Source organism: Gopherus flavomarginatus, unplaced genomic scaffold (genome assembly GCF_025201925.1).
Source record: "Gopherus flavomarginatus isolate rGopFla2 unplaced genomic scaffold, rGopFla2.mat.asm mat_scaffold_74_arrow_ctg1, whole genome shotgun sequence".
Lineage (NCBI taxonomy): Eukaryota > Metazoa > Chordata > Testudines > Testudinidae > Gopherus > Gopherus flavomarginatus.
Window position 1 is genome coordinate 125,779 of NW_026115153.1, and position 27,287 is coordinate 153,065.

A 27,287-nucleotide genomic window follows, 5' to 3' on the forward strand; every position below is an offset into this window, starting at 1 on the left:
GCCCTGGGCAGCCGCCCATTTTCTTTGGCAAGTCAGGAAGGGCAAAGGCTACACTGGAAGCACCTGGGGCTCCTGCCCCAGCCTTTGTGATGCCCATTCCCCCCAACTCCTTCCCAGGGCTCTAGCTGAAGCCAGAGCATTGGCCTGAGCAGCCAAGAAGAGGTTTCAGCCCTGAAGGGAGCAGGACTTTTAGCCCAAAGGTAAAGCTGCACAAGCACAACCACGAAGGGACTCAAACTCTCAATCCCCTGATCCGAAATCAGATGCCTTATCCATTAGGCCACGGGGTCACATAAAAAAAGGCACTCCAGGCACTTCTTTGGAAAAGGCAAACACTGATGCATCCAACGAAGTGGGGATTCACCCACGAAAGCTCATGCTCCAATATGTCTGTTAGTCTATAAAGTGCCACACGACTCTTTGCTGCTTTTGCAGACGCTGTGTTTCTCAGGTCAGCTACTGAGGGGGGCCGAGACTCTCTGAGCACAAGAAGTCGAGTTCCCAGTGAGATGTGAGACTTAATTCTCTGGAGCCGGGTGCAGGGCTTTGGCAGGGAGGCTCAGGCATGGGGGACTGTGGTGCAGCAGATGCACCAGCTGTCTAGCTGCGGAGATTTAATCTTACTGAGGAGGAGGAGGAGGAATCCTGCTGATAGGCAGTGTCCAGGACCGGTGCAACCACTAGGCGAACTAGTCAGCTGCCTAGGGTGCCAAGTGGTTGGGGGAACCAAAAGCCACACTCAGATGAGGCAGTGGAGAGGAGGTAAGCTGGGGAGGGGGCTTGGGGGCGTGCGGGGAGAGGGCTTCCCGCAGCAAGTAACAAGGGCGGGGGCGTGCAGAGGAACCGCTTCCTGTCCCAGCTCACCTCTGCTCTGTTTTCTCCCCTGAGCACGCCGCCCCCGCTCTAATTCTCCTCCCCTCCTATGCTTGTCGCACTAAACAGCTGATTGGCACCGCAAGCCTGGGAGGCAGGAGAAGTGGAGCAGTGCCGGCGTGCTCAGGGGAGAAGGCAGAGCAGTGGGGAGCTGGGGCTGGGAGATGCTGCAGGAGGGGCTGCCTGGCTCTTCCCCATGGCCCCTGCCCCTGCTCCGCCCCAGTCCCGCCCTCCTGCCCCTGCACTCACTGCATGGTAAGTAGAGTGACCCAGCCCCAGCCTGGTCCACTCCCCTGGTTCCCAGCCATGCCGCCAGCAAGTGCTGTGGGGTGGTTCCCCCCTCCCCCCAAACTTGGGAGCCATGGGAGTTCTATGGCCCTGGGTCTCTCATCCCTCCATCCCTCCCCTGCCCCCAATATCCCTCCTGGGCTCTGTGGGGCTGGGTCTCTCTCTCTGCCCCTGTGCTCCCCCCTGCACAGCATGTCCTGGGAGAGACTCAGTTTCCCTGGACCAACATTTCACCACTCCACACATGTCTCTTCTGTTCCCCACCTCCCTCCACCCCACCTCATTTTCCCTGCACTCCAGGCTGGGTCTCTGCCAACCTCCTCTCCTCTCCTCCTGACCCCCATATCTCCTGCCCCTATGGGTCTATGGGGCTGGGTCTCTCCCTCCCTTCATCCCCTCCCCCAATATCTCCCTGCCCCTATGGGTCTATAAGGCTGGGTCTCTCCGTCCCCCATTCTCCCCTCATCCCCTCCCCCAATATCTCCCTGCCCCAGGCTGTGACGTGCTATGATGTGTGCTGGGGCTGTGACGTGCTGGGGCCAGGGCTGGGTTTTTGCCACCCCAAGCGACGGGGAAAAAAAAACAACCCACGATCGCAATCGGCGGCTGCTCCATTGCGCTGCCTTATTCTTCGGTGGCAATTTGGTGGCAGCTCCTTCCCTCCGAGAGGGACCGAGCGACCTGCTGCCGAATTGCTGCCAAAGAGCCCGACGTGCCGCCCCTTCCCCTTGGCCGCCCCAAGCACCTGCTTGCTGAGCTGGTGCCTGGAGCCGGCCTGGCTGGGGCTGTGACGTGCTGTGACCTGCTCACTCCCCAAGGGCAACTCACTCCCTTGAAACCAGCAGGAGAGAAGGTGTCACGTGTCCGTGGGCGGGGTTATGCAGATGAGCAGTGTCTGGCGGCAGTACTGGGAGCAGCGAGATGAACCGAAGGAGCCGGGCAGAGAGAATTCTCTGTGTGTGGACAGAATCCGGTGTGGGGAGTTCGTGTGGGGAGTGCCTGCACCGGAGTCACTTCGGGGCAGTGATTGCCACTGAGCTACGTAGTGACAAAAGGTGTGTGAATGGGGTGTGGTGCCTGGCTGGGAGCAGCTTGTGGTGATCAGAAAAGGGGTGGGAGCAAGAGGTCCTGTCCTAGCAGGGGGTGTATAGCCTGAGAGGGTGTTTTGTGGGTGCAAGTAGGTTTGGGGGCTTTTTGCAATGACAAGGGGTGTCTGCAGCTAGAACCCTCCTAACCCCACTAGTTTTCTCTGTGTTGGGGGGGGCAGATTCTGTGATGTCACATTCCCTGGGGGAGGAGTTTGAATCATAACTCCAGAGTGGGAGAACAACTCCCCCGACTCCTGCTCAGTCTCCACTAGGGGGCTGGGCTGGGCTCTCGAGGGAGGGAAGCACAGGGAAAAACAGTCTCCCCTATGGAACCCAGGAGTCCTGGATCCCAGTCCCCCTGCTCTAGACCCCTTCCACTTCCAGAGCCAAGGATAGAACCCAGGGGTCCTGGTGTCCAGCCCCTCCCTGCTCTGACCACTAAACCCCACTGCCCTCCCAGGGTGGTGCAGGGGTCACTGGGTCTGTGTCCCAGCTCTGCTAAGGGCCTTGACTGATTTTCCCAAAGTGCTTCCTTCTGAATCTAGCCGACGAAGTGGGAATTCACGCACGAAAGCTCATGCTCCAATACGTCTGTTGGTCTATAAGGTGCCACAGGACTCTTTGCTGCTTTTAAAGATCCAGCACATCTGCCCTCTCTCCCCGGTCACTGCCCACCCTCGTGTGGGGGCACCAGCACTGTGCCGAGTAGTGATGGACAATTGTCCAAGCTGGCCCAGGGGAGACGTGTGTGTCCCTGCTGCCTTCTGCTGAGCCCTGCTCTGTGTGTGTGTGCATCTGTGACACTGTATCAGTGTGTTGCTAGGCTAACCAGTAGGAAATGGCTTTGCAGGATTTTGTATTCTGCAGCAAGTGACACACACACACACACACAAAGGGACTCACACAATCCCAAGAATACTCACATACAACACACCCAGAGGGACATTTTAGTCCAACCCCCAGAGAGAGAAACATTCACACCCCCAGCCACACTCACAATAACCCCTCACACACACCATAACATTCACAGTTGTGCTCAGAGACACAACTGCACGCAGTTCACTCCCACTGCTCCAAATACAAGGACCTCCTGCCCCACACAGCATGTGCCAAGGCCTGTTGAACTCACTGCCACGAGACAGCTACCAATGAGAATGACCCCCTCGTGCTCGATCATCTGCTTGGCCCCCCACTCCCTCTCGGGGCACGCTGTGCGGCATGGCTGGGGATTGTGCAATAGCAGGCTGGGGCCGGGTCACTCCACTTCCTGCAGGAAGTAGCCAACCCCCTGTCACCCACAGAGGCCTGGGACCAGCCCCCCTCTGCTTCCCCACACACAGGCCTGGGGCCTCAGCCTGCTCTGCTCCCCTGGCTCCCAAGTTTGGGGAGAGAGGGGAACTGCCCCACAGCACTCGCCGGCAGCATGGCTGGGAGCCAGAGGAGTGGACCATGCAGTGAGTACAGGGGCGGAGGGGCGGGGGGGCAGGGCTGGGGCGGAGCAGGGGCGGGGGCCATGGCAAAGAGCCAGGCAGCCCCCCCTGCAGCAGCTCCCCAACCCAGCTCACCTCCCCTCTGCCTTCTCCTCTGAGCACGCTGGTGCCGCTCCACTTCTCCCGCCTCCCAGACTTGCGGTGCTAATCAGCTGTTTAGTGCGGCAAGCCTGGGAGGGGAGGAGAATTAGAGCGGGGGCAGCGTGCTCAGGGGAGAAGACGGAGCAGAGGTGAGCTGGGACAGGGAGCAGTTCCCCTGCATGCCCCCACCCCCATTACTTGCTGCGGGCAGCCCTCTCCCCACACACCCCCCAGCTAACCTCCACTCCTACCCTGCCTCTTCCCCCAAGACCCCTCCTCCCGCTCACTGCTCTCGGCCCCCTCCCCACCCTCACTCACTCTTACGGTCATTACAAAGTGGCAAGGCAGAGCCCTCCCATTTTTAAAAGTCCTGGGGTGTTGTTCGCCCCTGTTCAGGCACCCCTGGGTCCCAGCACTTCACACAGCTCTCCCTGATTTCAGCAGTTAGTGAGGGAGCCTCACTGCTAGCGCAGACTGGGCAGTTTGTTGGATGAGAGACGCTGTCCCAAAGCAGGACGAATGCTCAGACCTGGTGATCAGTGATTTCAGATCTGTTGGTCTGCAGCAAGACTCTACAGTGAGTCTCAGTCAGCTCTGTTATTACACAGGGACGAACAAAAGGGTCAAATGGTGCCTGGAAGCCTTAAGAAGAATCCACCCCACCAAGTACAACACTTGTTGATACCAGCTCCTAACCCCACTGAGAATGTTTTGGGGTCACTCCTTGCCTTTATCAACCTAGGGGACTGAGAGACTAGGAATTAACAGGTGCTCCAGTGGCACAATTGATTAGCACACAGTACTTATAGGGCAGTGCTGAGGTTGTGAGTGCAAACCTCCCCTGGATCACTGGTTTTCATTAGCCAAATGGCTTCACCCCCTCATTTGGCCCTATGGAATGTAGAATTCTAGCCCTGGGGACATTGAAGCAACGTAAGAATCAAAAATACTCCTTCACTTATTACCTCTTCTCCAGAGTGCAGGTCAGAATCTACAATCCTTTCTCCCCCACCAGCCCCTGTGCCAGGATCCCTCAAGCAGAGCCTGGAGTCCTGCCCATCCTTGACCCCTGAGCCTGGAGGGAGAGGAGCAAGGAGCCATTGTTAGAGGGCTTTCCCTTCCCCTGCCCGCTTCCCTGGCTCTTGTCACACAGACAGCAAGCAGCAAAAGACCAGAAGTCCGAAGCGCAGACAGAAGGATGTTTACTGGGGTTAGTTTCCAAGCAAGCAGATTCCAAAGCCCTTCACACCAGTCAGGCTGATCTCTATACACGGACAGAGTCCGTTCCCCAGTGTTCCCTACCCAGCTCTGACACCACAGAGCGTTTACCCCACATCCCTACAGACAATTCTTTCCTGGGTGTCCGGCTGGTGAGTCTTGCCCACATGCTCAGGGTTTAGCTGATCACCATATTTGGGGTCAGGAAGGAATTTTCCTCCAGGGCAGATTGGCAGAGACCCTGGGGGGTTTTCACCTTTCTCTGCAGCGTCGGGCACGGGTCACTTGCTGGAGGATTCTCTGCACCTTGAAGTCTTTAAACAATGAGTTGAGGACTTCAGTAGCTCAGACATAGGTCAGGGGTTTGTTACAGGAGTGGGTGGGTGAGAGTCTGTGGCCTGCGTTGTGCAGGAGGTCGGACTAGACGATCATAATGGTCCCTTCTGACCTTAAAGTCTATGAGTCTATGAGCTCTGACACTGCAGAGTGTTTACCTCACGTCCCCCTTCCCAGCTCCGACAGTCCAGAGCCTTGCCTGTGTCCCTGTTCCCCGTTCCCTATTCCCATCCCCCCGTTAGCAAGCATGATTCCAATTTCCCCGCCCACTGCCTGTTTGACCCCAGTTTATACGGTAATATTCTCAGCGAGACCTTAACCAATCATTTTACTGAAATGTAATTAACCAATTCTAACCTATTGTAACAGAATTCTCTAACCAATTACATCTCACTCCCCTAATTAACTTACACCCAGTAAAATTAAATCTGCAGCAGACAGAAAGAATTAGAGGACCAGACAGATTGACAACAGAAAAGCGGGGGCCATAAAGATAAACTCTACAGAAATGACGGTTTCACAACCACAACCATTGAGAAGAGATTTCTTGCCAGACCGGATGCTCCCTTAAGATCTGTTTCTTTATCTGGTGGTGATGGACACTATTGGGACAGGATCATCTTCCTAACAGCCCAACCCCACCTTAGTTCAGTGTGACGGGTTTGGGAGGTGAGGATGTGACCGTTCACTTCCCAGTGTATGGCTGCCCCTGCTGCTTAGCCAAAGGCCTTAGCCTACTGTCAAGGTTTTTTCCCCACTCTGAACTTTAGGGTACAGATGTGGGGGACCTGCATGGACCCTTCTAAGCTTAATTACTAGCTTAGATATGGTAACACTGCCACCATCCAGAAGTTAGTGTCTGGATCACTCCCTGTCCCCCCAAAACATTCCCCTCCCTGGGCAGCCTTGAGAGGCGTCACCAATTCCCTGGTGAACACAGATCCAAACCCCTTGGATCTTAAAACAAGGAGAAATTAACCATCCCCACTCCTTTTCCCCTACCAATCCCTGGTGAGTCCAGACCCAATCCCCTTGGATCTTAAAACAAGGAAAAATCAATCAGGTTCTTAAAAGAAAAAACTTTTAATTAAACAAAGAAAGATAAAAATCATCTCTGTAAAATCAGGATGGAAAATACTTTTCAGATTTATATAGCCCAGAGGAAACCCCTCTAGCCTTAGGTTCAAAGTTACAGCAAGCAGAGGTAAAATCCTCTCAGCAAACAAGGATCATTTACAAGTTGAGAAAACAAAAATAAGACTAACATGCCTTGCCTGGCTAATTACTTACAAGTTTGAAACATGAGAGACTGATTCAGAAAGATTTGGAGAGCCTGGATGGACGTCTGGTCCCTCTTAGTCCCAAGAGCGAACAACCCCCAAAACAAAGAGCACAAACAAAGACTTCCCTCCACCAAGATTTGAAAGTATCTGTCCCCCATTGGTCCTCTGGGCAGGTGTCAGCCAGCTTTATGGAGCTTCTTAACCCTTTACAGGTAAAAGAGACATTAACCCTTAACTATCTGTTTATGACACCTACGAACAAGGGCTCAGACTCTCCTAGGGAGAGAAGGCCCAGACAGGCAGACTGGGACTTTGGTTCTTTGTTTTATACCCCTGTCACTAGCTGAGTGATAAAAATACACCTAAGTTCTTAAAGTCTAGGCCTGTACAAGCAGCCTGAATAGCTCTATTCTAACAGCCATCGGTCCCTGTGGAAAAATCTATTCAGGGTTGTCCCTAGACATTTTGGTGCCCTACACAACACCCCGTCCCCCAGTCCGAGCTGGCAGAGCGGAGCAGGCTGGGGCCAGGTCACTCCACTTCCCGCCGCCCGGTAATTGCAGGGCAGGCCAGACCCCACACTCACGGGGCAGTGGGAAGTGGAGTGATCCAGCCCCAGCCTGCTGCACTCTGCTCCCAGCCTTGGAACTTGGGCGGTGGGGGGAAACGCCCCCCAGCACTCACCAGCGCCGCAGCAGGGAGCTGGTGGAGCAGAGCAGGCTGGGGCCAGGTCGTTCCACTTCCCGGCGCCCGGTGAGTGCAGGATGAGACTGATCCCTCCTGCAGTCCACCGGGATGCAGCTAAGGGGAAGGGGAGGAGTGGGGGGGGAATGGAGTGGAGCAGGGGTGGGGAGAGGCAGCATGGGGGCAGAGCAGGAGTGGGGGCTTTGGGGAAGAGGCGGAGCAGGGGCAGCTTTCCTGGCCGTCTCAGCCAGCCGGGGGATCGGGCTGGCCGCCGGAGCAGTACGCAGCTGCGTAGGGCACCAGGAAAAATGGGGCAACTTGGTGTCTCCACATCCTTTCACCAGGCAATGTCCCTGTAGTGTGTGCTGTCTTCATAGGTCCTTTCGCAGTCTTTCTCACCCTCCTGTTTTGAGTCTCCTGTGTCCCTGCTTTCAAGCACAGACTAACTCTGGCTGTTCAGGAGAGGGGAGGACCATGCCTATGTGTGGCCAGCAGACAGCGACAAAGACCCCTAGCCAGCCTGCTCCCTGCCATGCCAAACACCCACTGAAGGCCACCCGCAGACCAGCAGGCGAGGCGGCTGCTGATGCTCTGTGGCCAACATCAGAAGAAGGTAGGAAAGCAGGGCCAGCCCCCCGGTGTGGCCTCTGTCTGTTCCCACTCACAGTGCTCACTTTTGCAGTGGGGCAGGAGATTTTACCCCAAAAGGCTTTTCCCCAGCTGGCGAGAAGCAGAGAAACACCCAGGCTCCCAAGGTGCTATTTACCAAGCCCCCTCAAGTACAGGGACAGGCGCATATTTGGAAGAGGGAAACTGCTCTACACGCCAGCCCAGGCAGCTGCCCAGTTTCTTTGGCAAGTCAGGAACAGCAAAGGCTAGACTGGAAGTACTTGGGGCTCATGTCCCAGCCTTTGGGATGTCCAACACCCGACTCCTTCCCGGGGCTCTAGCTGAAGCCAGAGCATTGGCCTGAGCGACCAAGAGATTCCAGCCCTGAAGGAAGCAGGACTTTCAGCACAATAGTAAAACTGCACAAGCACAACCATGAAGGGACTCAAACTCTCAATCACCTGATCCAAAGTCAGATGCTTTATCCATTAGGCCACATGGTGACATAAGAAAAACCTCTCCAAGTACTTCTTTAGAGAAGACGGACACTGTGTTTCTCAGACTTAGGTCATCTACTGACAGGGGCCGAGACTCTCTGGGCACAAGAAGTCGAGTTCCCAGTGAGATGTGAGACTTAATTCTATGGAACCAGGTGCAGGACTTTGGCAGGGAGGCTCAGGCATGGGGGATTGAGGTGCAGCAGATGGACCGGCTGTCTAGGTGCAGAGATTTAGTCGCACCGAGGCACAGGAGGGAGGAGAAGGAGGAATCCTGCTGATGGTCAGTGGCTGTGCAGAAAAAAGGGTGTTGATTCCCCCATCCTAAATGGGCTGGTTGGCTTGACCCTTCTCCCCTCTGCAGAGCATGGTGGGGACTGCAGCTCACCCCTTGTGGGGCAGGAGGGCACAGGTGCAGGGCGCTGGGCTCTGATGCACCTGGAAGTCAGATCCGTTGGGGTGGGGTGGGGTGGGGCAGGGCAGGGCAGGGCAAGGCAGGGCAGGGCCTGTGGTTTACGTTCTGCCTTGCCTGGTGCTGGGCCATTGCACAATCCCCAGCCATGCCGCACAGCGCACCGCAAGAGGCAGGGGGGCAAGCAGATGATCCAGCACAAGGGGGGAGAGGAAATGTGGTTGGGGAGAGGAAAGGCCTTGGGTTGCACTGAGGGAGTGCAGATCAGGGGTGACACCTCAGAAACCTGCAGCAAAGGGATGGACAGGTGGGCTGCGTGGATAGAAAAGGCAGCGAGCCTAAAAGGGGAGTGGGGTCTAATGGTCAGAGCAGGTGGGGGTTGGGCTCTATCCCTGGCTCTGGGAGCAGAGGTGGGTCTAGAGGTGAGAGCAGGGGGACTGGGAGCCAGGACTCCTGGGTTCCATAGTGGCGGCTGTTTTTTCCTGTGTCTCCCTCCCTAGAGGTCCCAGCCCAGCCCCCTAGTGGAATCTGACTGGGGGAGGGGGTTGCCCTGCCACTCCAGATTCGTGATTCGAACCCCTCTCCCCACGGGCTCTGACATCACAGAATGTCCCCCCAAGTCAGAAAGTAGGAGCCCCTCCCCGCATGCAGAGGAAGCTAGTGAGATTCTAGGGGGTCTCTGGCAGAGGTGACAGCACCCACCAGACACCCACTCATGGTTGCAAGGAGAACCTCCTGCACAGCCCCCTGCTACGAGGGACCGGGGGCGCCCAGCCAGGGTCAGGAGGTGTGCTCCCCCTGAGCCCCTCCCCCGTTACTCCAGGATCTGAGCATCTTCCTAATTCGCAGGGTAATTCTCCTCCCAGGCTCGTGCGAGGGTGGGAAGCGCCACCAGCCCCATTTCCCAGACGGGAGAACTGAGGCCCAGAGAGGCTGAGTGATGTGCCCAAGGATACCCAGGAAGTCTGTGGCAGAGCAAAGCATGTTTCTGCCTCCTCACTCCCAGGTCTGGCCTGCTCCTGGGTCACTGGATGGTGCAGGGGGGGGCGCCTCGGGGCAAGGGGCAGTGCAAGGGGGGGCCTCAGGGGAAGGGGCAGTGCAGGAGCGGGGTCCCAGGAGAAGGAGCAGTGGGAGGGCAGGGTCTCAGGGGAATGTGAGGGGGCGGGTCCCAGGTGAATGGGTGGTGTAAGGGTGGGGTCTCAGGTGAATGGGTGGTGCAGGGGCGGGGTCCCAGGAGAAGGAGCAATAGGAGGGCAGGGTCTCAGGGGAATGTGAGGGCAGGGTCTCAGGTGAATGGGTGGTGCAGGGGTGGGGTCCCAGGAGAAGGAGCAGTGGGAGGGCAGGGTCTCAGGGGAATGCGAGGGCAGGGTCTCAGGTGAATGGGTGGTGCAGGGGCAGGGTCCCAGGAGAAGGAGCAGTGGGAGGGCGGGGTCTCGGGGCAATGTGAGGGCGGGGTCTCAGGTGAATGGGTGGTGCAGGGGGGTCTCGGGGCAATGTGAGGGCGGGGTCTCAGGTGAATGTGTGGTGCAGGGGGGTCTCGGGGCAATGTGAGGGCAGGGTCTCAGGTGAATGGGTGGTGCAGGGGCGGGGTCCCAGGAGAAGGAGCAGTGGGAGGGCAGGGTCTCAGGGGAATGTGAGGTTAGGGTTCCAGGTGAATGAGTGGTGCAGGGGCAGGGTCCCAGGAGAAGGAGCAGTGGGAGAGCGGGGTCTCAGGGGAATGTGAGGGCAGGGTCCCAGGTGAATGGGTGGTGTAAGGGTAGGGTCTCAGGTGAATGGGTGGTGCAGGGGCAGGGTCCCAGGAGAAGGAGCAGTGGGAGGGCGGGGTCTCAGGGGAATGTGAGGGCAGGGTCCCAGGTGAATGGGTGGTGTAAGGGTGGGGTCTCAGGTGAATGGGTGGTGCAGGGGCAGGGTCCTAGGAGAAGGAGCAGTGGGAGGGCAGGGTCTCAGAGGAATGTGAGGGGGGGTCCCGGTGAATGGGTGGTGTAAGGGCGGGGTCTCAGGTGAATGGGTGGTGCAGGGGCAGGTTCTCGGGGGCAAGGGGCAGTGCGGGGGCAGGGAATCGGGAGAATGGGCAGTGTGGCATTGGGGACTTCGGGGAGGAGGCAGTGTGAGGGAAGGGTCTCGGGGCAAAGGGGAAGGGTGTAGACGGGGTCTCAGGCAAAGGGGTGATGTAGAGATGGCGATTCAGGGGAATGGGTGGTGAAGGGGCGGTACAAGAGGGAAGGGGCCGGGGGGGGGGCTGGGACTGGGGGAGGGGCAGTGCAGGGGCGGGGTCTCGGGGGAAGGGGCAATGCAGGGGTGAGGTCTCAGGGAAAGGGGCGGGGACTGGGGGTAGGGGTGGTGCAAGGGGAGGACCTCGGGGGAAGGGGCGATGGAGAGATGGGGGTTAGGCGAAGGGGCAGGGCCTCGGGGGAAGGGACGATGCAGAGATGGGGGTTAGGGGAAGGGGCAGGGCCTCGGTGGGAGGGACGATGCTGGGGAAGGGATTAGAGGGAACAGGTGGTGCAGGGGCAGGGTTTTAGGACAATATGAGCACAGGGTCTCGGGTGAATGGGTGGTGTAGGGGCGGGATCTCAGGGGGAAGGGGCGGTGCAGGGGCAGGGTTTCAGGGCAATGTGAGGGCGGGGTCCCGGGTGAATGGGTGGTGTAGGGGCAGGGTCTCAGGGGGAAGGGGCAGTGCAGGGTCAGGCTCTCGGGGGGAAAGGGAAGCTCAAGGGCAGGAACTCTGGAGAAGGGGCAATGTGAGGGCGGGGGTGGGACCTTGGGGAAAGGGTGCAGGGGAGGGGTGTATTGGGGAGGCACAATGCAGGAGTGTGGATTTGGGGGAAGGGGCAGAGTGAGGGTGGCGTATTGGGGAAAAGGGGCAATGCGAAGGCGGAGCCTTGGAGGAAGGGGCAGGGGCAGGGCTTTGGGGAATGGGGCAGGGATTAGGGGAACAGGTGACGTGAGGCCAGGACGTCGGGGGTAGGGGCAGTGTGGGGGCAGGACCCCAGGAGGAGGGGGCAGGGGCAGGGCTTTGGGGAATGGGGCAGGGATTAGGGGAACAGGTGATGTGAGGCCAGGACGTCGGGGGTAGGGGCAGTGTGGGGGCAGGACCCCAGGAGGAGGGGGCAGGGGCAGGGCTTTGGGGGGAGGGCGGAGCTCGGGGAATGAGGAGGATTAATTCGGTTCAGTGGCAGGTTTGTCTGCGGGTGACACTGGCACTGCAGGGGGGGTTAAAGCCGGGCTCACCCGAGGGAGGAGGACGGGGCTGGGTGGCCGGGCACAGCGGGAGTTCGGGGAGTGACAAGGAGCCGGTTCCAAGGCTCATCGGACACACCCAGAAACCAGCTCACACCCAGACGGGGGGTTAAAGCCCCAGCGAACAAGGGGCGCTGGGAACATCCCCGCGGTGCAGACAAATGTACCAAGTCACCGGGCAGAGACAGAGCCAGCACTGACCTGCCCCCTCCCCCGCCGGTCCTCGGCCTCCGCCCCCAGCGCGCTCGCGCTCCCGCCCCGATCAGCTGCTTTGTGCGGGGGGGTGAAAGGGGCGAAGCGGCGCGGCACGTTCCCACGCGGAGCAGGTTAATACACTGCACGGGGGGCGGGGCTCTCTGGGGGGCGGGGCGGGGGGCGGAGTTGGAGGGGGTGTCAGGTTGACCCAGGGACCTGCCCTCACCTGGGCTCGAGAGGACGGAAGCGCCCCGGCACAGGCTGGGAGTTGTAGTTCATGGCTCGTCTCAGAGCGGAAGTGACGCACAGTTGCTCAGGCAACGCGCCCCCTCCCGGAGCACACTGGGAAGCGTAGTTCTCCCTCTCACACGCGGCCTGTATTGGAGGAGGGGCCGTGCTCGTCAGTTCGCCGCGCCCCTCCCCGCTCCCTGATTGGTGGAGAGAGCGCGGGACAGACTCGGTGGGCGGGGCGAGCCTGGCCGGCTTTAGGGAGGGGGGGGCCCAATTCGAACAGTCTCGCTGGGGCCCCGGCAGGGAAGACATAAAAACCCCCGGTACAAACCCTGCGGGGCGGTGCTCAGCGGGCGGCGCTCCCAGTCTGCGGCGGGTCCTGCACTCGCTCCCGATCTGCGGCGGCGCTGAGGGACCTGCTGCCGCAGACCCAGAGCCAGCGCAGGACCCGCCGCAGACCCGGAGCGCCGCCCGCTGAGCCAACATTAAACAGGCGCCTCCAGCCAGGGCAGAGATTCGCACTGCGGGGCCGGGATTGGGGGTTGGTCTAACGCCAGCCCTGGGGGGGAGGCCTGGTTCCTGGCCCCGAGGCTTCGCTGCCCCCCCCGCGCCACGGGGGCAGCCGGGGGGCGGGGCGGGGCCGGGCCGAGGAGCACAGAGGCGGGACGGGGAGAGGCGGCTCCACACTGGGGGACCAGGGGCTCAGACACCCAGTTCCAGGCGCCAGGCCCAGCCCCTGCCCCGGGAGCAGCCCCGGGCCCGTGGGAGCCGGGCTGCGGGGGGCACAGGGCAGAGGCAGCGCAGAGTGAAAGGGCTTCACCCCGCCCCCCCCCAGCTGGGCCTGGAGGGCAGCGGGGGGGGGGCGGTAAGCTGCCTGGGAGCAGCCCCACAAGCGGCAGCCTGGGGCTGCAGGGCCTTCAACCTCCCCCAACCTGCCCCCCAGTGTCCCCCCCATCCGCTGTGACTCTCCTGCCAGCACCGCCCCCTCCTCTCCTTCTGTAGGGCCCCAGCAGCCCCTTCAAGCCCCCCCAACCAGCCCCCCAGTGTCCCCCCATCTGTTGTGACCCTCTCGCCAGCCCCACCCCCATCTGTGGGGATCCCTCAGCCCCCAGCATCCCCTCCCCCATCGTGTACACTCTACCTGGCCTCTCCCTTCGCTCCGACCTCCTCCTCCCCCTCCGTCCTCAGCACCCCGACACTGACCTCCTCCTCTCGCCCCACCCCTGACATCCTCCTTCCCGTTCTCAGCACCCCACCACCCCTTCCTCCTCCTCCCCCCCAACCCCGTCCTCAGCGCCCCACCCCTAATTGCCTCCAACCCATTTTTCATTGCTGGAACCCACTTTCCCATCCCCCCACTCCCTCAGTCCATCCCCAGGGTGTGAGGTTCCTCATCTTCAATCTCTGCTACACCCAAACCTGCCAGGTTCCCCTTTTCAACAACTGTGGGGTCATCCAACCCACCGACACCCATCCACTCTGGGCTCTCTAAATCCCACATTCCCACAATGCACGTTGGTAACCCCACCCTCCTCTATCCCTAATCCCCCTATTCCCTTCCCTGGGGTCCTCCTGGACACCCCAACCCACAGTCAGGCCCCCACATACATCCCAGTCACTCACATGCTGAGCTACTTCTTCAGAGACCCCCACAGCCCGGCAAACTTCTCCATCCATGAGCCCTATGGACCTGTGGCCAGGAAGCTCCCACTTTGGCTGGGCAGGGTGTGGGTGTTAATCTTTTCCTGTCTTGTGTGTGCTGTGCTCACAAAGGCTTTTTGCTCCCTCGGGGTGAGGTGTGGTTTTGGCCGAAGATGAGGTGTTTGGTAGCCCTGTGGATGCTGTGTGGTGTCTGGAATGGGGCGTGTGTGTTCCCATCATGCCCCTTCCCCTCTGCCTGCAGAGCTGAGGACAGACAGGTCTGAGGAGCAGAGCAGGAGCTCTGGGAAGGAGAAGAGCAATATGAAGATGGAGTGTAAGATGAGGCCAGGTAACTTCTGTGGAGGGAGACATGCTGGACAGGGCCTAGGATTGGGGAGACAAGCAGGTGTGAGCCCCGGGCTCAGATTTCTAATTGTAGCTGTGATGGCAGAATGGGAGGAGGGTTGAAGCTGAAGCCCTGGTGTGCGGGAGTAGTGAGAAGAGGAACCTCACCACCATTGCTTTTTCTTTTCCTCTTGTGTTGTGTTTCATACCAAGGGAAAAGAAGTCGCGGGGATGGAGTCCAGCCCTGAGGTGAGATGGAAAGTGATCAAGAGCAGTGACAGCGTGAATCCTGTTGATGCCAGGCAAGAGCTGCCCAACTGGGACAAGAGTAACCATCTCTGTCTGTGAGATGTGTATCTGGTTTGGGAAGGGCTCTGGTCACAGCCCTCCTGGCTCCAGGCAGGGACTTCCCGTTATCTGGGTGTGGGTTTCCGGACTATCTGTGGCTTCAAGGGAGATGATGTTGCCATTTGCGAGGGCTGATCATCTCTCTTGCGAGGAGTGGTGTGTGCTCCCTAGCAGAAAGTTGGATCCATGAGGGTGACTCCCTGTTCTGAATTTCTTTCTTCCTCCTAGGTTTCTCTCTCTGTGTTGGCCAACTTTCACTCAAACTCTCTCTGTCTCTCCTTTCATGGACACCTGTCATGTTCAGTTGCCTGCATTCTCTTTCTCTGCTCCCCCTTCCCCAGTCTCCTATGGACTCAGCTGGGTCTATCTGCCCACGGGCAGGGTCTCTGCCATACTGGGAAGGATGTGTCCTGCCTGCCAGGATAAGGGGGTTGCTCCTCCCACCCCCTATCTTCAGGGAGACCTCATTGCTGTAACTGGGTCACAGCGTGAGTGGCCAGTAATGTCTTTGGGGCTATGAGGTCTGAGACTGAGAAGGGTGGGCTCACGGTCATGGCTTTGGGCAGAGGAGAAGTGGGGCTGGGATTAGAGATGCCCCTTATCACCAGCTAGCTCCATTACTGCATCACCCAAAAGTCTTGCTCAGGGTCCATTATGCCTCCTTGTGCTGGGCACTGCAGGGACAGTCAGAGGGACAGCAGGATGCATGAGGAAATAGATGAGTGTGTGAGGCAGATGGGTGAAGGGGTGTGTGTGACATACATTGGGGACGGATGAGGGGTTGAGGGCTGGACGGACAGCGGGACAGATGGAGAGCTGCAGGGACGGATGGTGATGTCACAGGCTGGACTTGTGATGGGTTCAGCTCTTGGCCACTGGCTCTGTCATCTCCTGCCCCCATCTGCCCGTCTGACTCTGTCCCTGTCTCTCGCAGGCAGCACTCAGCAGAGTCTGGCCCTGTTGTTACACTGGTGCCTACATCCAGCGCACACCTGTGCATAATGTGCTCCTGGAGAGCTCAGGCAGGGAGAAGCATGTGGCTCATGGCTGCTGAACCAGCTACTCCAAAGAGTGCCGCAGATCTCCCCCTCCTTGGGCAGCAACACCCTGACCGGGGGGTTCCCTGTCCCTCCTCGCTGCCAAAGCAGCCTGCTCAGCGCAGAAACCGAGGTCACCTGCCTCCGCCCAGCCTCTAGCTGGAGCTACTTCAGCCCCGAATTGCTGGTATCCAGCCTGGCCGGAGTTGGTGCGATGTCCTAGTGGAGTCCGTTCTTTCTCCCTGGTAGATTATGATTTTCCCCACTGCAGTTAGTTGCTCTTTCTCTGCTTCCCCATAGCCCCTCCCCAGTGATAGTGACCCCTGCTGGCCAGGAACGGGAGTGTCCTGTAGGTGCCTTCTTGTAGGAGCAGTGACTCCTGGTGGCGAGGGGCAGCAATGCCTGGCATGTATCCCCCCTGGCATTGCTGCAGAGACCCCTGGTGGCAACTGAGGGCAGTTGCCTATGTGACCCCACTACTGCCATTGCGCCTGTGAGCGCTGGTGGGTAGGTGAGGCAGGGCCCTGTATGTACATCAGCCATTGGGGCAGGGCCCTCTGTGTATCCCACTCTCATCTCGACTGTAAGCTGTCTAAACTCCTACCTGCCTCATGGGGCCACAACCGTGGTACCCCCAACCCACCCAGCAATGTCGTCAATCTATCCAACTACACACTCAGCCCAGAAGAAAAGCCTGTCCTATCTCGGAGACTCTCTTTCTGCCCTGCCACCTCTACCAACATGATACAGTTCTGCAGCAATCTGGAAGCCTACTTTCGCCGTCTCTGATTCAAAGAATACTTTCAGGACAACACTGAACAGCGCACTGATACACAGATACCCTCCCACCAACAGCACAAGAAGAAGAACTCCACATGGACTCCTCCTGAGGGTCGAAATGACAGTCTGGACCTATACATTGAATGCTTCCGCTGACGTGCACAGGCAGAAATTGTGGAAAAACAACATTGCTTGCCTCATAACGTAAGTCGTGCAGAACGCAATGCCATCCACAGCCTCAGAAACCACCCAGACATCAAAGAGGCTGATAAAGGAGGTGCTGTTGTCATCATGAACAGGTCTGACTACCAAAAGGAGGCTGCCAGACAACTCTCCAACACCAAATTCTACAGGCCACTTCCCTCAGATCCCACTCAGGAATACACTAAGAAACTGCAAAATCTACCCAGGACACTCCCTACACTAACACCGGAACAAATCAACATACCCTTAGAGCCCCGACCAGGGTTATTCTATCTACTACCCAAGATCCACAAACCCGGAAATCCTGGATGCCCCATCATCTCGGGCATTGGCACTCTCACTGAAGGACTGTCTGGATATGTGGACTCTCTACTCAGACCCAATGCCACCAGCACTCCCAGCTATCTCTGTGACACCACTGATTTCCTGAGGAAACTACAATGCATTGGTGACCTTCCAGAAAACACCCTCCTAGCCACCATGGATGTAGAGGCTCTCTACACGAACATCCCACACACAGATGAAATACAAGCTGTCAGGAACAGAATCCCTGATGATGGCGCAGCACAATTGGCTGCTGAGCTCTGTGCCTTTATCCTCACACACAACTATTTCAAATTTGATGACAATATATATCTCCAGATCAGTGGCACCGCTATGGGCACCCGCATGGCCCCACAATATGCCAATATTTTTATGGCCGACCTGGAACAACGCTTCCTCAGCTCTCGTCCACTCACGCCCCCTTCTCTACCTACGCTACATTGATGACATCTTCATCATCTGGACCCATGGGAAGGAGTCTCTGGATAAATTCCACCACGATTTCAACAGCTTCCACCCCACCATCAGCCTCGGCCTGGACCAATCTACACAGGAGGTCCACTTCCTAGACACCACGGTGCAAATAAGTGATGGTCACATTACTACCACCCTATACCGAAAACCTACCGACCGCTATGCCTACCTTCATGCCTCCAGCTTCCATCCCGGACACATCACACGATCCATTGTCTACAGCCAAGCACTGAGGTACAACCGCATCTGCTCTAACCCCTCAGACAGAGACCAACACCTACAAAATCTCCACCAAGCATTCTCAAAACTACAATACCTGCACGAGGAAATAAGGAAACAGATCAACAGAGCCAGACGTGTACCCAGAAGCCTCCTACTGCAAGACAAACCCAAGAAAGAAACCAACAGGTCTCCACTAGCCATCACATACAGTCCCCAGCTAAAACCTATCCAACGCATCATCAGGGACTTGCGTGGCAGGCCGGTCCTCGCCCACAGGCAACCTGCCAACCTGAAACATATTCTCACCAGTAACTGCACACCGCACCATAGTAACTCTAGCTCAAGAACCAATCCATGCAACAAACCTCGATGCCAACTCTGCCCACATATCTACACCAGCGATACCATCACAGGACCTAACCAGATCAGCCACACCATCACCGGTTCATTCACCTGCACGTCCACCAATGTAATATACGCCATCATATGGCAGCAATGCCCCTCTGCTATGTACATCGGCCAAACTGGACAGTCGCTACGGAAAAAGATAAACGGAGACAAATCAGATATTAGGAATGGCAATATACAAAAACCTGTAGGAGAACACTTCAACCTCCCTGGCCACACTATAGCAGACCTTAAGGTGGCCATCCTGCAGCAAAAAAACTTCAGGACCAGACTTCAAAGAGAAACTGCTGAGCTTCAGTTCATCTGCAAATTTGACACCATCAGCTCAGGATTAAACAAAGACTGTGAATGGCTTGCCAACTACAAAACCAGTTTCTCCTCCCTTGGTTTTCACACCTCAACTGCTAGAGCAGGGCTTCATCCTCCCTGATTGAACTAACCTCATTATCTCTAGCTTGCCTGCATATATATACCTGCCCCTGGAAATTTCCACTACATGCATCTGACGAAGTGGGTATTCACCCATGAAAGCTCATGCTCCAAAACGTCTGTTAGTCTATAAGGTGCCACAGGATTCTTTGCTGCTTTTACAGATCCAGACTAACACGGCTACCCCTCTGATACTTTCAGGATATGTTTTGGTTCTGAGAGGTGAAAGGCTGCTCTGTGTGTGATGTTATGGAGTGACGTAGCAAAGGTTGATTGCAGAGGTGATGCATGTGCCACAAAAGTTGTGGGGTCCCTCCCCTAGCTCTGGCCCCAGAGTCCAGAATTTACATAAACCCACCCGCTGACCTGTGACTAAGAATCTGGTTGCAGAGGTATTTCGTGTCCCACAGCTGACTTCCCACAGTCCAATCTGCAAAATTTTCTTGTTGTCTGAGGGGAAAGAAGCATTTTCCCCAACTATGGAGTTGTTTAAAACTTTCAGTGTGGAAATGAGATCAAAGCCCAGCAGCTTATGTATGTCTAAAAATTGCATTTAGTCATTAATCATTTTTTATCTGTGGTATTGATCCAAATATGAATTAGAATGATAAAAAACTCTATTTTTAAACTAGAGAGATACAAAGGACATAAAATGTGCATTTAAACATTTCACAAGAAAAGCATGCTGCTAAATACAAATATTCCTTTTCAATCTCTCTTATTTCACTATCCTTTGGAACCCATGTCCCTTGCCTAACGAGAGTTATGTAGGTTCGGATGAGTCCCGAAATCATGAACTGCTAAGTTCCGTTCTACTGTCTTTGATTCATATCACCAGAATAACTGTACTTTATTACCCCTGCCCTAATAAGAAAGAGACCGGGGATCCCACAGCAGCTGAAATAACCCTTTGGACATGCACCCCCATCATGCAATGCGGGGTGGGTGTGAGCATGCATATCAGCAACAAAAGGCCTTTACAACAGATCACCAACAGATGTCAGGGTAAAGTTCATTCTCACCTTGCTTACATCCTCCCCCTAGCCAAGAATTGGTGGTCCTGATAAATCACACTCCCTGTTATACCAACACATTGGTATTGAATGCGAAGTTATGGCTAGCAAAAGTAGCCACCCATCTCTGCCTTGTAGCATCCAGCTTAGCCCTTGTTAACACATAAGTCAGTGGATTGTTCTCTGTCCACACCTGAAACTGAGCACCACACAAGTAGTCTCGAAATTTCTCAGTGATGGCCCATTTCAAGACCAAGAACTGCTGCTGGTGGTGGGATAGCGAGTTTCGCTATCAGACAGTCCTCAGCTGGCAATGCCTACGGATTTAGATTTCCTTCCACTTCCTGGTACGGGACTGCTCCCAGACCCTCCAAACTGGCATCAGCATGCAGGATAAACGGCTTGTTTGGGTTAACAAGGACTTGGACTGGCACATGAATCAGGCAAATTATTATTTCCCGTAAAGCTCTGTCACTTCTCTCATCCCACCATGTCCCAAATGGAGAAGAGAGGAGCCCCTCCCATGTCCCAGTCCAGGAACACCAGAGTGTGGTGTGGTTGTGACTCAGTCCAGGTCTGCTAGTGCTGCAAAGGAGAAGGTTTCCTTCCTCAGTCCAGGTCAACTGGAATTGTTGTTGCAGTGGGGAAAAGATGTCTTTCATCTGGTTCTTAGATGCTTTGGTGAAAGGGGACAGGCAGAGGCTTTTTTCTTCCCTCTGCAGCTCAAATTGCACACTTCTTCTCTGCTTTTTGCTCTAGCTTGACTTCTCTCTTGCATCTCAATTTTCTCTTTCCTGGCCTCATTCCAGAGCATTCACAGCCCAATTCTCTATCCTAACCCTGAGCTCTCTACTGCACCCTGAATGTCTCATTCTAACCCCACCCCACAGTCTGCACCCCCAGAGCCAGTGCCTTCATCCCTCTGCATTCCAACTCTCTGTCCCATGTAGCCTGATATAGGGTGTACTAATAATATTAATTTGGATAATTTGATGAAAATTTAATTGATTAGCTTACATGTTATTTAATTTAATTGAGTTACAAAGTTACATTTGCATTACTGCTATTCAAAAGATACATATGGCATTATATACAACAAAGTTTTGGTTAATATACTCACAGCCTTCCTTGATAACCTGGTGGTAAGAGACACAGGACCAGCCTTGCAGTTCAGGTTTCTCAATTCTTAAGTGAAAGATGCTGTGCTTAGGGAAAGCTAGTGTTACTTAGGGTTTACTTGAATATGTTAAACTTAAAATCAAAACCTAATAAACAAAGACTAAAAACGTAGGGAAACCGAACTTAGCCTAGTTCCCTTGAAACTTAAAGTTTCAGAACAAGTACAGCCTACTGCTAGTACATAGAGAGAGAGTGGAGGACGTAAGTCACAATGATAGAGCAAAGTGCTCTAGCGAGGTGACTTACCTCTTTTATAGGGCACAAGGGCCGGAAATCCTTCCTCCTATGCCCAAATTTCATTCCTCACCCACAAAACATTAGGGTACATTTACTTCATAGACTAGTATGTTTGTGCTTGTTGATGACATGTACATATGCACATAAGTTACCTTGTAGTGTACCTGTTAAATCTGTGGGTACAACACTGAATAAAACTCTATGCCATTCTCCATTGTCGATTGGTCTAAGTAAAGGTCTTGGACAGGCATGGGTACTTATCTATTTAAGTAACATGAGAAAGGTCGATTTTCCTCTCTGAGTAAAAGGTCACAATATAGATATGCTAACTTTGCCTTAGCTTAACATACAGGATATGGCCTCTAGGTTCTCGTAAGTCATGTGTCTCAGTCTCCTAATCATTTTTATTGCCCTCTTCTGGACTCTCTCCAGTTTGTCCACATCCCTTCTCATGTGGGTCCCAACCCCAAAAGTACTCACATTTTACCCCATTGACCCCAAAATGCCAGCTTTTAATATGTAAATAGGGTGCTGCCATGGTCAAGTCACTCCCGAGCTCTCCAGCGGAGCCTGCTGGCACAGAACAAGGTGAAAATTAGCCAGGATGTCACTCAGTCAAATCCCTGTGCTCCCCGCAGGTGATATCGGAAGGCTCCAAGATGGATCATTTCCCTTTCTCTCATCAGCTTCAGGCCCCAGGGTTACAAATGCACAAACCAGTTGGGATTCTCCCCTGGCCTCAGGGTGTGGGGCTGCTCTGAGGGGATGGACTTGCACACTTGTGATATTAGTGCAAAGATACAATTTCAATTTCTCTTAGAGAAATTGGAGGGCAATTTATATTTGGTACAAATCTTATTTAGTGAAAGGAAAGCTGCAGTGACAGCCTGGTTACTGGGGTGCAAAACACCTTCCTCCTGGGAGAAACAAGAAGTTAGAATTAGAAATTTACATCGTTTGTTCCAGTGTAGGTACAGGTTTAATTTTGCTTCTGTGTAGGTTTGTTTCAGGCTGTGACCATTTTGGTTTATTGGGTTGTTTTGTTTTTTTTAGTTGGAATGGAGCTTTTAATTGACATTTGCTGGATTCAAATGGCTGACTTGCAACACCAGTTTTGACATAGTTCTGCATATTTTATTACGATTTGACCAGTATTCAAGGATTCAATTCCTTTATAGGAGGTTTTAGAGGTCATGCTTATTTATTTGATGTTATTTTATCATTCTGCTGTAGCACACTTTTTTGATAAAATGTTGAAATTATTAATTTACAGCATTTGTTAGTTTTTATTTTTACAAACAAAGTTTTTCTTAATGTTTGGGTTTTAAATTAAGCCTTGTTTTTGGTTTCAATTTTTCATTTAGGTTTTGGTTACTGATGGGATCTTTAAGAGAACTTTGGATTCAGTACTAAAATTTGGACAGATTTAGAATATTTTAAGTAAACCGTGTTTACTATTTTATTTTAATAAAGTTTGTATTGCTGTAAACCCTAGCCGGGGGGAGAGGAGATGAGCCTGGCCTTTAACTGAGAAGGAACAGAGGCATGGCCCCCGTGAAGGGTGAGGCCAGGTGATGGGGGGCACAGCTCCCCAATTTTTTTTGTCTAGCCCATCTCAGGCCTGGTCTACACTACGCTGTTAAACTGATTTTAACAGCGTTAAATCGATTTAGCGCTGCACCCGTCCACACTACACTGCTCTTTATATCAATTTAAAGGGCTCTTTAAATCGATTTCTGTACTCCTACAAAACTAGAGGAGTAACGCTAAAATCGATATTACTATATCTGATTAGGATTAGTGTGGACGCAAATCGACGTTATTGGCCTCATTATTTTACAGTAGCTACCCACAGTGCACCGCTCCAGAAATTGACGCTAGCCTCGGACCATGGACGCACACCACCGAATTCATGTGCCTAGTGTGGACGCTCACAATCGACTTTATAATATCTGTTTTATAAAATCGGTTTAAGCTAATTCGAATTTATCCTGTAGTGTAGATGTAGCCTCAGTCCCCCACTAAAGGAGAAGAGTCTGATGCCACCCCTGCAGGTCACTGAGTGTCACTGCTGCTCCATGGGAAACATGCTCTGTGCCTTACCCAGATTGGTGGGAAACACACTCTGTGCATTACCGTGACTGGTCCGTGGGTGTCACTGCTTGTAGAGGGCAGACACATGCTGTGCATTACGCCACCTGACCAGTGGGTGTCACTGCTGTATCAAGGGAAACACCTTCTGTGCATTACCTTGAATGACCACGAGGTGTCACTGCTGCTCCAAGGGAAACATACTCTGTGTGTTACCCTGATTGGCCACTTGGTGTCACTGCTGCGCCAAGCAAAACACCTTCTGTGCATTACTCTGCCCACTGGGTGTCACTGCTGCGCCAAGGGAGACATAAGAACGGCCAGACTGGTTCAGACGCAAAGTCCATCTAGCCCAGTATCCTCCTGTCTTCTGACAGTGGCCAGTGCCAGGTGCCCCAGAGGGAATGAACAGAGCAGGGAATCATCAAGCGATCCATCCCCTGTTGCCCATTCCCAGCTTCTGACAAACAGAGGCTACAGGCACCATCCCTGCCCACCCTGGCTAATAGTCCTTGATGGATCTATCCACCATAAACTTATCTAGTTCTTTTTTGAACCCTGTTATAGTCTTGCCCTTCACAACATCCTCTTGCAAGGAGTTCCACAGGTTAACTATGCAACTGCCTTGAGTTTACCCCCCCTCCCCTGGCCAGGTTGTATATGGAAAAGAGGATGAGGATGAGGAGAGCCATGATGTGTCTGTCAGTGGCTGGTGCCTCAGTTTCCTCTAGGCAGCAGTGCTGCAGGCTCCTTTGGTCTGTGCCCATGCAACTGTGTCTGGGGAAGGAGGAGTAGAGGCTCATTCTTCCCAGCCCCACCCCCCACCCCCAGCAGCTGGGGAATCCAGGCCAAATTTAATCCTGGTAGCTGGGCTGGGATTAGCCTGGGCTGGGGTAGGGCTGGGGAGGAATTGGGAGGGAGACAGACGCACCTGCTGTGAGGGAAGATCCTCCCATTCCCTGCCAACCCCATTCACTCCTTGCAGCACAGCACCCCCTAGCATTTCTTTCTCTGTCATGGGAGCTGTCTGCTGCTTGCTTCTCCCTTAGCATCATCTCTCCCCATCCTGGAGCACTGGCATTGCCCATCCTGTGCAAACAGGGAGGCCCCGGTGTGCCCCATGGCACTGCCCTGCAATTGTGGGGGCAGCTGTTGGATGGAGCCATATCAAAATATGGGGGTGGGCAAGGCTGGGGACCAGGACTCCTGGGTTCTCCCCTCAAATGTGAGAGGGGAGTGGAGATTAGGGGGTAGAGTGGGGGAGGGACAGGGCTGGGATCCAGGGCTACTGCTTTTTCTGGTTTTCTCCACCTCCTGCAGCTGCCTCGATCCTTTCAATGTGTTTCTTGTTCCATATTCATTTGCTGACTTGTGTAAATCACCCCAGAGGTGGCTGCATCTCAGTGTTGGGTGAGGCACCCTTGGCTGCATCACCTCCTAACCGCGTCTCTCTCCCCTTCGGGTGACCCTGCAGCACTCAGCAAACATCCACAAGATCATGGGGCACTTTGAGCACTGCGCAGGCAGGGGCCAGGCGCCCAGCCCTCCCTCCAGAGAATGGGACACAGCATCGACTACTTTTTACAGGGATTAAAAAGGGGCAAAGGAGGGCAAATCAGAGGAGTAGGTGGCCAGGGTCTGAGCAGGGGGTGGAAATTGACTGGTCGGGGGTCAAGCAGCTGGAGGCAGAGTTAGGAGAGGGACTGAAGGCAAAGTCAGGGAGGTGGGAAGGAGCCGGAGTTAAGCCCGGAGGGAGGCGCTGCCAGAGGGTTAAACCCCGGCACAGGCAGGGGCCGAGGGGGAACAGTTATCCCGGTGGGCTGAGACTCCAGTGTTTGCAAACATGGGTGGGGAGGAGCAGAGGGCTTTTTTATTTCCCCTCTCACAGGCAGCACCTCTCAGCATGGACTTCCCAGGGCTGGGCTCTTAAAGGCACAGGCATCCCACCGCCTAGACACTGCAGCTCCTCTCTGATGTAACCTACTGAGGTGCTGCAGTAGGAGACTCAATTCAGTGAAACTGGGCATTCCCTATACGCCCCCCAGCCAGGGGGCTGTACACCCCCTTCCCCGATTTTCCCCAACACCCCCTCCCTCAGTGGTCAGGTAGTTACATGCAGCGCTGCCAATGTTGTCATTGGTTGCAAATTTGAATGGAAATTGAAACGTTAACACACACTTTAAAAGCAGATACAACGTCTGAAAACTACTTGTACCTGAGAAAGTCAAATAGGTTTGGAAAGTCTGGACAAAGCCGGGTTTCCTCACCCAGCTGTTGTGTTTGCTGACAATGTCGGTGCATTGGCTTCGGCAGTGTTGGCCAACCTTAGAATTTCAAATGATGATTTGTAAGCGAGGTGTGAATGAGCTCTCCCCTGACAGCCACTGATGACCAGGGTTGGGGGGAAGCTTTGGGACCAGACTGTATTTACATGAACTCACCTACTCTGCTGAGGTATCCAGCGGACAGAGCTGGGCTGCCTCTGCTCTAGGTGCCCGGAGGAGGGAAGGTGTGTGGGGCTCCAGCCTGGGACTCTTCCTCCCTCCTGCCAAGCCCTGACTATTAATCCCAGCGCTGGCACTCCTTTCTTCAAGCGCCATGTGGGCCAGAGGAAACGTGTGGTAGGAAGCACAAGGGCCAAGCTTGTGAACATCAGGTGCAGCAGCAAGAATCCCAACTATCAGGGTAGCAAGTTCTAGAGCCCTATCCCATTGTGGCCATCCCTGCCAAAGACCTGGCTCTAGGAGGTGTGAGTCACCCAGCAGGAGGGGAAAGATTCACTCTTACACAGCTGGAGACAGGGGAGTTGAGCTCTGGGGCATTACCACAAGCATGGGTGGGTGGCAAGTTTGTAGAAATTTTGGTGGTGCCCAGAACCCGCCCCCAAACTCCACCTCCACCTGCCTAAGGCTCTGGGAGGGGGTTTGGGGGGGATTAGGGTGCAGGATTCAGGCTTTAGGATGGAGTTTGGGTGCTGGGTGCAGGCTCCGGCAGGGTTGTAGGAAGGGGTGAGAGGTGCAGGCTCTGGGGGTGGGAAGGAGTGTGTGGGAAGGGGTGCACCCTCTGGGAGGGAGCGTAGGGCTGAGGATGAGGGATTCATGATGCAGGAGGGGGCTCAGGACTGGGGCAGAGTATCAGGGTTCAGAGGGAGCTCAGGGTTGGGGGTGTTGGAGAGGCTGAGGGCAGCCTGCACTAGGACTCTGGGGCAGCAGTTCTGCCCAGAATCCCTCTACTCCAGCAGCAGGAGCAGGCAGGGGACAGGCCCATGCTGCTTTTTGTCAGGCAGGGATGCACCACAGCAGAGGGGAGGGGTGCCAGGCAGGGGCCAGGGGAAGAGACTCAACTCCAAATATTGCTGGAGCAGGGCCCCCAGCCCTGAATGTTCCTGGAGCACGAGCACCACAAATGTATATAACCTGCCGCCTATGACCACAAGCCAACACAAGGTCCCACTGAGATTTGAACTCAGATTACAGGATTCAGAGTCCTGAGTGCTGCCCATTACACCATGGGAGCAGCTTGTGCTGCCTTCTCTGCACATCGGTGACCCTCATGGGGCTGCTTGTGTAAGGGGGCTCTTGGCCCTTTACTAAAACTTAGTGTGTGTGTGTGTGGGGGGGGGTTGGTTGGCTAGTTCCCAGCACCAATAGAAGGGGGAAGGATCAATGGGAAATCAGGGCCCTGAGACTGACAGTCCCCAGGGACAATGGGGAGAGGCCAAAGCTCCAAGTTAGCTGCACTGACAGGCCAGGCAGTGTAATGAGGGAGTCACCAGGCCAGGGGGTCCCATCCTCCATGTGAGCTGGAACTGCCTGGGTGAGAGTGGGGCAGAGCTAAGGAGAGAGCAGGAGCCCGAGAAGAGCCGGGGAGCAGAGCTGTGCAGGTGTAGTGCCAGAAACTGCTGCATGTAGGAATTTGCAACCTGTAGCAGTTACTGATACCTGAGGTTGTTCTTATTTGCTGACTTGTCCTAATTGGCTAAAACTTGACAGTGGTTTCTCTAGCAAAGGCCAGTCCCTGGCCCCTTGGT

At 54.9% G+C, this 27,287-nt stretch overlaps 1 protein-coding gene across 3 annotated transcripts; it reads left to right on the top strand.

Annotated features, from left to right (window-relative positions):
• The first annotated feature begins 7,777 nt into the window (after positions 1-7,777).
• Positions 7,778-22,098, top strand: LOC127042628 (uncharacterized). Of its 3 annotated transcripts, none has more exons than XM_050935940.1 (2): positions 7,778-7,954; positions 14,725-22,098. In XM_050935940.1, the coding sequence occupies exon 2, from the start codon at positions 17,401-17,403 to the stop codon at positions 18,736-18,738; it is 1,338 nt and encodes a 445-aa protein (XP_050791897.1). In that variant the 5' UTR covers positions 7,778-7,954; positions 14,725-17,400; the 3' UTR covers positions 18,739-22,098. The 3 variants fall into 3 exon arrangements, with proteins under 3 accessions (XP_050791897.1, XP_050791895.1, XP_050791896.1); XM_050935938.1 differs by lacking the exon at positions 7,778-7,954 and having other exon boundaries at positions 13,392-16,880; positions 16,976-22,098; XM_050935939.1 differs by lacking the exon at positions 7,778-7,954 and adding an exon at positions 13,392-14,515.
• Positions 22,099-27,287: the final 5,189 nt, after the last annotated feature.

What these genes read in the sequence shown, in the direction of transcription:
- LOC127042628 (XM_050935940.1), top strand. Translation starts at nt 17,401, where the DNA reads ATGAAATACAAGCTGTCAGGAACAGAATCCCTGATGATGGCGCAGCAC.